We start from the raw sequence: 11,479 nt of genomic DNA, 5'->3' as shown, positions 1-11,479 counted from the left end.
ACTGCACAGTAGCTAAGTCCCGGGCAGCCAGAAGGGCCGTGCACTCCTCTGTCCCCTGTGGCCCGGCCAGTGTCACTCCCTCCCGGCGCCGACCCAGGGCGGAAGGCCCTCCTCCTTTTGAGTGCGAGGGCGCTGCCTGCGGGCCTGTCCCGTGTCTGTCGCTAGGAGCCGTTTCCCAGACACCCGCGCGGGCAAACGTGGAGGCTGCACACGGGAAGCGGCCGGTGGGAGTCGCGGACCGGCGGCGGGGGCTCCGGGCCACGGAGAATAAGGGGCCCGGCCGGGCGTCGGTGGTTCGCCAGGACGCTGGAGCCCGCTCGCCCCGCCCCCTGGGCAGCGCAGCCCCGCCCCCGGCAGCGCGGCCCCGCCCCCGGCAGCGCGGCCCCGCCCCCGGCAGCGCGGCCCCGCCCGCAGGGTTGCTAGGGGAAGTGACGTCACAGCGCGATGGCGGCGGCTCCTTCAGGCAGCTGAAGGGGGATTTAGGCCCGGAATATCCGAGTCCATCCGCGACGGGGAGAGGGCGAGCGGGGCCGGAGGGGGCCGGAGCAGGGGCGGCGGCGCTCGGACTGTCCCATCCGCCCCTTATTGAGGCGCTGGGAGCGGCGGGGCGGCCGGAAAGCGATGGTGAAAGCGGGGCCGTGAGGGGGGCGGAGCCGGCAGCCGGACCCGCAGTAGCGGCAGCAGCGGCGCCGCCTCCCCGAGCTCAGACCCAGGAAGCGGCCGGGAGGGCAGGAGCGAGCCGGGCCCGCCGCCGCCGCCATGGAGCTCAGAGTCGGGAACAGGTACCGGCTGGGCCGGAAGATCGGCAGCGGCTCCTTCGGAGACATCTATCTCGGTGAGGCGCCCTCCTGCGGGCGGGCCGCCCCCGCCCGGGACCCCGCCCCCGCCCCGGCCCCGGCCCGGGACCCGCTCCCGTCGGGACCCCGCGGCTTCCGGGGACCCCGCGGCGTCCCGAGGAGCGGCCCGCGCCCTGGCTGCTCGTGTCGGACACGCCGTCGGGCCCCGCGCCCCCCGCGCCCCCCGCGCCGAGCCGCGCCCGCGGGGCGGCCCCTGGCGCAGGACGGACGTTGGGGCCGGGGGTCCCCGCGCCCCGCGCCCCGTCCGCCCCGCCTCGGCCCGGCCCGGCCCGGGGAGGACGCCCGGCGGGGAAGTGCACGCCCTGCCGAGCACAGCGCGCTCCGCCGGCGCCGCGGTTCTTCTGCTTCGATACGTGTGCGCCGTGGTCGGCCGAGCGCGTTCTCGGCAGCGTCTTGGGCCGCGTCGGCGCAGGCTGTTCGCCTTGTTTGTAGAACAGCAGCTTCTGGCGAAAGTGTCACCTGCGGTCCAGGAGCTGCGCTCACAAGCCACCCGTTAGTCGCCTCGCACAGGCATCTGGACCTAGATGCCGTGACAGTTTTTGTCCTCTGGTGACACTTGCCGGGCGGCTCTGTGCTTTCTAAAGCTGGGTTTGGACCACTGCGTGTGGACCACTTGTCACCGGCTCACTCACACGACGCACACTGTCTGCTGGGCAGCGGGAGCGCCGTGGGGACCCACCTGCGCGTCCCTTGGGCCTCAGCCAGGTGGGCGCACCTGCCGCAGGTCCGGTTCGGCGGGCCGGAGGGGCTGTCCGCGGTCGGATGGACGGTGGCTCTCCCAGCCTCCCGAGCACCCACGCGGCCACCGTCGGGGGCACATGGAGGTGCTGTGGGTCGGAGCACAGCCCGGCGTCTGCCCTCAGCGTCGGCTCTTGGCCCACGCGGGGGTCCTTTCAGGCTGCAGGTTACCCACTGAGAATGTGAAGCGACCTTGCGAGTCTGAGGGAGACGTGGCTGGAAAGGTGGGTCTGAGGCAGCTCACCGTGTACGGAGGTTAAGGGTCAAAGATGACAGGTCCAAAGAGCAGGGGATGGATTGCGCTCTTGGTGCTGCAGTTCTTTCCTGTTTGTTTAGGCCCCTAATTAGGCATTACTTAAGGAATCGAGTCCTCCTCGTGGGAATCGGTATGTTTGTGGAGGGAAGGCTGGCCTCCAGCTTGCTGAGCGCCTCGTGGACCAGGAAGGCCCAGTGCTGGCCTGTCCCTCGGTGTCCTGCAGGCAGACTCGGGCAAGCGGCACGGGCCCTGCCAGGTCATGCCAACCCTTCCCCAAATTGCCCCTTCAAAGGGGGGCATATCTCGGGGCTGTTTCTCCCATGCATGGGCTTCAGAAAGTACGTGGACTGGGGCCACCATGGACCCCAAAACGTATAGTCCTGAACCTCAGCCTGCCTCCCCTAAGCTTGACCGGTCCTGAAGGCTCCTGGGCAGGGCTGGATGGGGAGGCCTCAGTGCTCACGTCCTCCATGCGTGCGTGCGTGCAGCACACACTTAGGCAGAAGGTTGCCTGTGCCTGGAATTGCAGGTGGGCGAGGCGAAGCTTCTCACTCCCCGGCCTCCCTCAGCTTGAGCTCCCGCAAGCTTTAGCCCCTGGTGGCTAGAGTGGATGTGTTCTGCAAGGCAGTGGGTCCCCGAAGTCCTTTCGCTTTGGTGGCAGTGTGCGTCTCATACGTTTCATAATGTTCAAAAACCAAGGGAGAAGCACTGTTCTGAACGTGGACCCGTGTTCCAAACCCCAGTGTGACCAGGAAGCGGGGGTGTGCAGGAGCCCAGGCTGTGTGGCAGTGCCGTGGTCAGCGTAGGGGCTGTTCTGAAGTGCAGCCAGGTGCAAGGGGTACCTGTGAGAAGCTGAGCTCTGAGGGGCAGTGTGCGCCCCCCGTTCTCACGGAGCTCTATTCTCATCTGCGTCTGTTGGCTGGGTCTTTGGACCCCCTCATTCCTGATTGCTCAGAATGGAGGTTTTCTTCCTGACAGCTGTTGGCATTTGTACTTGATCCTGACGCTCCTCCAGTTTATCAAAGGACAGCCTTGCCTGTTTGCCTGTCCCCCGGGTAGACTATGGTCTTCTTTCATAATGTGCACATTCCCCTTTTCTGGGCGCTAAAGCTTAGAAACCCCTTCATACCTGATTGTCATGGTTTCCCCTGGCCAACTGTCATTGCTCTTCAGTGGCACCCAGCAGGGTGTGGGACACACAGTAGGGGTTCCAAAGTGCTGGCTGGCTGGCCAGCTGGCTGGTCAGGAGGGGAAAGCAGTCGCCTACACTCACTGCAGTCTGGTCACCTGCCTGCGTTCTTTAGGGTGGTGGCTTAAGCTGAGAGGTCATGACACTGGTCAGCTGCCTTGTCAACAGTTGTCCTGCAGGTGACCTTTGCCCTGCTGCTGTGAGGCCTTTCCCTGTTTCTTTGTGGTTGTCACTCTACAGTGGGAGTTCCCCTCCCTGTCCCAGGGCAGGGTCAGGCTTGGGGTTAGGGTCAGTGGCTTTCCCATCTGCCTTGTCTGTCAACTGAAAACAGTTTGTTTTCCTAGGACCAGCACTGACTTCTATCTGAAATGGGCTCCCACCTGCCTCGGGAGGGAACTCCTGTCTGCCTGGGGCTCCAAGCTGCTCACAAGTCGAGGCTGTTGGGGAGATCAAACACCTTAGTGTAAACAGACACTGAAGAAATGCTTACGTGCCCCTTGGTTTTGACTGGTTCTGAATCCGGAACCAGAGCTCAGCTGGTATCTTTTAAATCCTTGTTCCCCATCTCCCAGTACTTGTAAAGGTCACTGTGCTGAAGCACTGGGTGCTGTAAGTCCCAATTTGTCGCAGGCCAATCCTTCTGCAAAATAAGATGGGAGTGTTGCAGCAGTGTCACGTGGCTCCCAGAGCTCCTTGGTGCTTCCTTGCTGTCCTGTGTGTGGCCCCTCCTGGACTGACGGCAGTTTAGGGACCAAGAGCAACACTGTCTGTGGGCCGCGGGGCCGCTGTCAGCAGTGGGAGTGGGCCAGGGCTGTGGGGCTGCAGACTGGTGAGCCTCAGGTTTGCTCAGTGGCCCCTGAACGCACAGAACCTGAGTCTGCTCGGTCCATGTGCCCAGTGGGCGAGGCCTCCCAGAGGAAGCAGCCCAGTGTGCTGCTCTCGTGTTCGTGTTGCAGAGCCCAGGTCCAGCGCCATCTGGAGTCATCAGACTCAGGGTGACCTTCGTGGGTGTCATCCTCTGGGCAGGCTGGCCCCACACTAACCACAGGAGGAAGGAATTTCTGTTGAACTCCGGAGTTGCCTGTGGTCACTTGCCCCGCAGACTGTGAGTTTTGCAGGGGTAACTGTTCTGTGCTAGCTTTGTCAGCCACAGTGGGGCACACCTGAGATGTCCCCCTCCTTCTCGAAGGTGCTAGCCCAGGCTGTTGTTTCACTGAGGACCTGAGTCCCTGCTTGCGAGGGTGACAGTGTTGATGTAGTTGGGGGAGCGAATGCCCCCACCAGAGGCTGTACTTACTGCTCAGCCTGTGGGGCGTGTGCAGCTGTAGATGTCACTGGTGCGGTGAGTCACCCGTCCCTCCTGGGCTGGCGGTTCATTTCAGAGTTCCAGGTCCTCACAGGAACTCGGCGTTCGCTTTTCCTTCGCACAGTCAACTTTGCGGTGAGGTCATCTCTCTTGTGATTGGATGGATCCTCCCAACTGCAGGCAGGAAGAACAGACTGTGTACCTGTCTGTCTCTGGAGCGCGATGTGAAGCTCTTAACCCTGGCGTGCTCACGGGCAGCGACCTGTTGGCAGTTACTCCCACGGAAGGCAGTGCTGGGGACCAGGTTTGCTGGGATCCTGGCTCGCGAGCAGCCACATCTCGTGCAGCACACTAGAGGAGACTTTCTTTGAGGTTCCTGGGTGCGGATGTCAGTGGGCACCTGTCCTGCAGGTGGGTCATTGTTCTGAGGCTTGCTGACCTTGCCCTTAACCTGTCCATCTTCACAAGTCCCTCGTGACACACCCTGCAGGTCTTCCTGCCAAACTTAGACAGTGAGGGAAATGAGTCCCTGGGACTGGCCAGTTGGCGTTGCCCAACTCTGCAGTGTCCCAGGGAGGGAGACGTCCCGGGTCCTGTCTGGGGTGCTGGAGCCGGTGTTAGTTTTGTCACTAATAACCGTACTATTGGGGGTGGGAAGGTGGGTAGAGCGTTTATACTTAGAGGGGTGGAGGGCTGGGTGTGTGCCATGCGAGACTTCTGTCCTGTTCTCTGCAGTTGAAGCTCCTTGATGGAGGTCTGCAGGCAGCTTTGGGTCAAGATGGAACTCAGCAGCATCTGTGTGTGGCACCTGCGGGGTGGTGGTTGTCACGTTGCAGTTCCTCATTGGAGTAAATCAGGTGTAATGTTTTTAGGTAGAAACGCTAAGTTTGCCTTTAAACTCATGGGCCGATGCTCGGGAGGTATTAGCAAATGTATTGCCAGTTTCAGCACAAAACTGACAGAAGGTCTGTGACAGGTACGCTTTGCATAGGTGTAGTTAGGACTTTGAAAACAGTCCCCCTGCTGGCCTAGTGTCAGTAACAAATGCAGTGCTGCCCTGTGGTCCAGGAAGGAGGCGGCTTGCTGAGCCTCCCTGGATGCCCCCTGGCCTGGCCTGCGGTGGCTTAGCTGCTACCTTGTGGGAGCTGCGCTTGCTGGAGAAGTGCCCTGACTGTTTGGACATGTGAGCGGCTGTGTACCCTGGCTGGATGGACTGAGGCTAGGTGGGTGTTTGGTAAAAACCTAGCCCTCTGTCTAGAGAACGGCCTATCAAGGCAGCGGCAGCGTGGCGAAAAGGGGACCCCACAGAATGTGTCCCGGGAACACGAGTCACTCTGGGGCCGACCCCCAGGGTGGACAGAAGGTTTAGACCGGAAGAGATGGGAGGCTGTGGAGAGGACCGCACTGGCCTATCTCTGGGTCCTAGTGACGTGATCTGAGTGGGCACATGCGGAAGTGGCTGATGGGATATCAAATATTCCTGTTTTAAAAAGTGAAAATACGGATAATTGTCTGTGGGGATAGGTCGACCACTGACACCATCTCATAACAGGAAGTGGAGTGCGCCCATCATTTGGTCCTTCTGGGAAGAGTCCGATGGTGCGCTGTTTCCTGGTGCTGTAACAGTGGGCGAGGTGTGGTCGCACGGTCACTAATGCTGTGCTTTTCTGTTTTTGCCAAGGTACGGACATTGCTGCAGGAGAAGAAGTTGCCATCAAGCTTGAATGTGTCAAAACCAAACACCCTCAGCTCCACATTGAGAGCAAAATCTACAAAATGATGCAGGGAGGAGGTATGGCCTTTACCTGTTAAAAAGACACCAAGGTTGTTTGATGAGGGACAGTGCGTCATGAGTCGAAGTCTCTGGTGTCTTTGGGGAAAGGGAGGAGAGTGTGCTGGCCTGGACCCAGCCTTGTGGCTGCCTCCAGAGCCCTTCGGAGAGGCCTGCAGAGGGCCTCACTGAACAGAAAGAAACGCCGTCGTATGCGCTTGGCTTAAATGCTACCTTCTTTAGCTTTGCTTCATGCATCACTTCAAGTGTCCTTGAACTCGGGGTTTGTGTGAACTTGGATTTTCCAGCACTGCCGGTTGTCGCGTGTGCCACGGTCGCATGCTCTTTGTTCATGTGCTTTGAAACAAGGGTTTTGAACTCAGCTACCTCTGCAACCCCTTCCAGCTCAATTACTGTCACAACTCTGTCCCCAAACTTCCCCCTCAGGCCTAAGGGTGTCTGATGTCAAGGGCGCCCATCCTGATCTCAGGTGGAGATCAGGATTTTGAATCTGGACTTCAGAATTCTCTGGACTTTAAAATAGTCCTGCTAATGGAGCAAGAGGGGTTTTTTTGGGGGGTTTTAGTCCTGAGGACACTGAGCGGGAGGCGGGCACGTCCGTGCTGCTCCTGAGTGTGGGGATCTGGGGGGCTGGGTTAGCGTTGGTCTGAAGGAGGGCCGCCTGGGAGCCAGAAGCCCCTGCGGCACTTTCTCGGGGGCTCTTGGTGCTTTGCCGCAGGCACGCTTGCTCTCAGTTTCTCCTCCACAGAAGCACGTGACCTGCTGCTGCGAGAAACACTTCTGTTATGCAGCATAAAGTGTCTCTGGAGCAGGTACCATAGCATCACGGGTGGTCCCGCAGTGTCCATGTCCAGTGCGTCCCATCCTGCGTTTCACGGGACCAGAGATGTAGCACATGGGCTGAAAACGTCCTGGCCCCTATTGTCCCCAGAGCGAGGTCAGCAGAGGACCCAGTCATTGTGCTTCCTTCCGGTGGCCCTTGGCAAAGGCCAGCTCCGCAGAGCCCACTTTGAAGGTGGTGACGAGTAGAGCGAGGTGACGGACTGTGCTTCCTGGTGGGGCCCCGATGGCCTGGTACTGGCAGTCGGATAAAACCTCCCAAAGCCGTGCAGTGTCAGGGAGCAGCCTCTCCGTGAGGACTCCAGCTGGGGTGCCCAAGGCAGAGGGGGGACAAAGCCTGCCAACCCCCGTCGTGGTAGGAACCCATGAGGCTGGGTTCAGAACGGGGTTTCTCAGCCTCGGCAATACTGTCACTTGCTGCAGGGGCTCCCCTCTGCACAGAGCTCCGTGCCCCAGGTTGGGAAGGTCAGAAATGTCTGCAGACGTCGCTAGATGCCCAGGATGCGACAGTGCTTCGTGTCCGGAGCCCCAGCTTTAGGCTCTGAAGGGTCACTTCCTCTCTCGGTCTTGCCATGCTCCTTCTCTAGGGTTGGAAACCCACCAGGATTCCAGAAATGGACCTGCTCCCGTTGGCCATTGCCCACATATAGGCCACGTTCGGTCCTGTTTGAGATGCATGCTTGGTGGGTTCTGTGTTTTAGGTTACGCCCGGGGAAACAGAGCCCATAACTCTGGTGGTGTCTATGCCCTCCTCCTAACCACGACCCCACTGGGCCTACAGAGGGAGGATGTGGGATGCCGTCACTTTGCCCAGACGGCACCAACTTTGGTCCTGACCAGCCTCCTGTGTCACTCGTGTTGAGTGTGTGCAGAGCGTTTGGTCGCCATTGAGGGATGGCAAGCAACTCTGCTCCCTTTCTCTTTTTTGTTCACCCCTTCCACCTCTCCCCCCACTCCGGTTCAAGCCGTTGTTTCTCAGTCTAGTTGTGTAGGACACAGCTCCCTGGCCCCTGCTGGTATTAGGAGCCTTGCAATCCCCCCAGCTGAGGCTGTCGGTCATCGTTTGTCTGCTCACAGCAGCTCACACCAACCTCAGGCTGCTCACAGCAGGGAGAGCGGTTGTTCACAATCTTAGCTGTAGAGGGCGCAGCTCACTGGCCCCTGTGGGAATCGAACCAGCGACCTCGGCGTTAGGAGCACAGCGCTCCAACCGCCTGAGCCACTGGGCCTGCCCTGCTTCCCTTCTCTTTACGCTAAGTCCTGGTGGGGGCTGATGGCGTTGGAGGAGAAGGCTGGATGCCCAGGGGTACCTCGCACAGTAGCCTGTAATAGAGGGTCATCCGGGATACCGCCCGCATGATGGCGGTGTGCCTGGCTGAGGAGAACTGCCCCCCACAGCAGTCTTGTGCAGTATCATCAGCCTCGTGTCACAAGTGAGGAAACTGAGGCAGCAATGGCTACAGAACTCTCCCAGGGACACAGGTTGGAACTTGGATGTGTGGCTCCCGGGGCCCTGCTGCACAGCAGCTGTCTGCTTTGGAGAGTGGCTGGCTCCCCCACTTAGTTTGCACCCCGTCTGCCTAGGCCGAGGCCCGCACGCTCTTGGCTGGGAGCCCTTGGCGCTCACCGCGTTTACCTCTAACGGCATGGCTGACAAGACTCACGGTGTGTACACGGAAAGGAAAGGTGCTGTCCGTGTAACCGGGTGGCAAGTCCACACCATGTCTTCTCCACATGGGACCCTTTGCATCTGTGGGGCACAGCTTCCCCTGCGCATTGCACAGCTGTCCATTTTGACCCGGCCCGGTCCTGAGAGGCTGACGTGGTGGCACAGCTGTAGTCGGATGATTTCCGGTGCTGTCTGGCTACTGCGCGTGTCAGCATGAACAGTTCTCGGTGGTGTTGAGCCTCGGCTGTGCTCTTGGGGATGGGGCCTCCATGACACAACTAAGTGGAGTTGCGTTTGGGGAGTGGACAAAGGCTTGCCTGCAGGATTTTGGGTGCCAGGTGCGCGCATAGGGATGTGTTCCACGGGAGTCACGTGGGTTCACCCTCCCATCTGCCTGGCTCAGGGCTCCTGTTGTACCCACATAGCTTCAGCTTCCCCATTGCCGTTTCTCTTCAGCGTGGCATGGGCTGTCCTAGCTACGCAGTAGGCAAGGGGGGATTTAAAGACTAAAAATGGTAAAGGAAGAAATAAAACTATACGTGCATGGTGTGACTTCCTACCTAGGAAACCCAGAACTTGAACCAGATAGCTAGCTTAGGATCAGTCAGTTATAAAATGTAATTGTTTTTACCCCCTAAGTACTAGTAAGTGTTTATTGATTGTATTTTCCCAGGGAAAAGGGGGAAGGGAAAGGGTCAGTGTGTGTGTTACATGATGACAGCAAGTGGGAAAGGAAGAACCAGCCCCCAGAAGGGACCATCAAGTCACCACTCTAGGGATGGGGTCACCGAGGGCCAGGGGCTCGGCCTGTCGTTCCCGAGGGACAGGAGGGGATCTGGAAAAGGACACACAAGCACATGCTTCCCTCCCTAGAAATTCTTGATTCACTCAGGCTTTGGTTTCTAGCAGTAAATGTGGATTTACACTTGTCTGTCTCCTCCTGTTGGTCTGTGGCTGCTTTGACATACATTTCTTGGACCTGCGTAAAAAGTTCCTGAGTGGTTTGGAGACACATCCATGTTCCCTTTCTTGTTCTCCTGACCCCACTTTCCACAAGGAAGCTTCCCCTCCCATTCTCTGTACCCTGGGACTGGAGAGCAGGGCTGACCTGTCCAGATACAGCAGTGCGTTGGGGTGAGTTGCTCCAGAATGGTCTTGACTCGGAGGAAGCAAAGCAGTGTCTGTAGCTTTTTCAGGATTTTTGCACAAATCACTGAAGAGTTGTGGAGGCACCTCACAAATTAAATGTGTAAGTCTGTGGTCTTTTTCTTGGGAGGTCAGGAATAGAGGAGGGAGTAGGGTTGGAGTCAGGTTTGTAGGACCACAGATCTGGTCTGAAATAGGAAACTGGGAAAGAGGACAGGAAAGGGCAGTGCAGGCGCCCTTTCCTCCCCCCCATTAAGGGGCCCCCAAGCCTGTGCTCCAGACCCTTTCCCCGGCACGGCCATGTGTCAAAAATGCTCTGGCTGTTCTTCCCTCAATAGGAAATGTGGTTGGTGAACAATAAAACCCCAGAAGAACATGGAACAAAAAAACAACCCAGTATATTTACAGCAACTGGCTACCTAGTGGTCAGTCACCAAGTCAGCGACGGAGGCCCCCAGAGCCTGACAAACAGCAGCGGGGGCGGGGAGCAGCAGCTGGAGAGACAAGAACCCAGGATCAGACACGTCACGCAGTGTGTCCATTGCACTCGTCTGTTCCGACATGTGAGTCACAGCTCGCAAACCGAGTGCTTTCTCCTTCGGCTGCCGACACGGCCCACTGCTGTGGGCACCACAGAGAAATCCTGGCTTGTCTCTGGAAGCCGAGGCGGGAGAGACCAGTGTTGTTCAAGGTTAAGCTTGGTCTGTGCTTCATACAGCCTCCTGGCAGCTTGGGATGGGTGCAGAGGTATCCTGAAAACCTGTCCTGACCAACTCCCATGTTTCACAAACGTGCATGAACCCTGTTGTGCTGGTAGGCCTGGTCCGGTCCGCTGAAGGGCCTGGTGGGTGAACCCAGTCTGTGCGCTGGGACTGGAGGTCCGGAGCAGGAGTCCTTCCTCAGCCTGTGGACCCCTCCCCTGGACTGGCCCCCTCTTGACCGCTCCCTGCTCACGCTCATCCCTGCTCTTCCGGTAGGAGATCAAACCACGGAGCCTTGAACCTCGTCACCCATGATGCACTGATGTGGAGGGGCTTCAGGGGGACACTGGCGGAGGAGCCAGCTCTGATTGGCAGTGAGGTGTGCCCCCCTACAGTGCCCCAGCAGCAGGAAGCGCCCTCTGGTGAGGTCCTGCAGCTGCCACTGCTCAGACCTGGGACTCAAATGCCCAGGAACACAACCGACTTAACACCAGGAAGGAAGTTCAAGTGCACAAGATGCGCCATTCACACAGCCAGTGCGTTGGCCTCTGGAGAATGTGGGACTCAAGGAGCAGTAACCAGAATGGGGTGCAGTGCCCGGTCTGCAGCTGGGGCAGTTCAGCATCCTCCCCAACAGTGCTCAGGGGGCGACCAGCGGAGAGACCTGCCTCACCCTGGGAGAGCCCCTCCCAGAGTGCAGCGGTTTGTGGGCTGGTCTGTCAAACTGGCCTCATGCTTAATCTTTTCACTCTGACATGGGAAATGTCATTAGTACGGATTCTAACTTTATTGGGGCATATTGGGGTAGAGTGTGTTTTCCCAGGACCCATCAGCTCCAAGTCAAACCGTTGTTTTAGCTCTAGTTGTGGAGGACGCAGCTCACTGGCCCCTGTGGGAATCGAACCCGTGACATTGGTGTTATGAGCACTGCGCTCTAACCAACTGAGCCAGCCAGCTGCCTCTCAGTATGTATTCTTTAAAAGGG

The 11,479-nt window shown here is 58.8% G+C and overlaps 1 protein-coding gene across 4 annotated transcripts in view; it reads left to right on the top strand.

Moving 5' to 3' along the window:
* Positions 1-412: 412 nt before the first annotated feature.
* CSNK1D (casein kinase 1 delta) overlaps positions 413-11,479 on the top strand; it is a 28,555-nt gene continuing 17,488 nt past the window's right edge. For 2 of the 4 annotated variants that reach the window (XM_081030086.1, XM_081030087.1), the window contains exons 1-2: positions 413-835; positions 6,028-6,138. In XM_081030086.1, coding sequence (XP_080886212.1) covers positions 760-835; positions 6,028-6,138 — 187 coding nt within the window. In that variant the 5' untranslated portion in view covers positions 413-759. Of the gene's footprint in view, positions 836-4,422; positions 4,758-5,414; positions 5,570-6,027; positions 6,139-11,479 lie in introns of those variants that run through there. The other 2 variants (XM_081030089.1, XM_081030088.1) reach the window with 2 other exon arrangements.

Source organism: Rhinolophus hipposideros (genome assembly GCF_964194185.1).
Source record: "Rhinolophus hipposideros genome assembly, chromosome: 20".
Classification (NCBI taxonomy): Eukaryota; Metazoa; Chordata; class Mammalia; order Chiroptera; family Rhinolophidae; genus Rhinolophus; species Rhinolophus hipposideros.
This window is presented reverse-complemented; position numbering and strand designations above follow the sequence as displayed.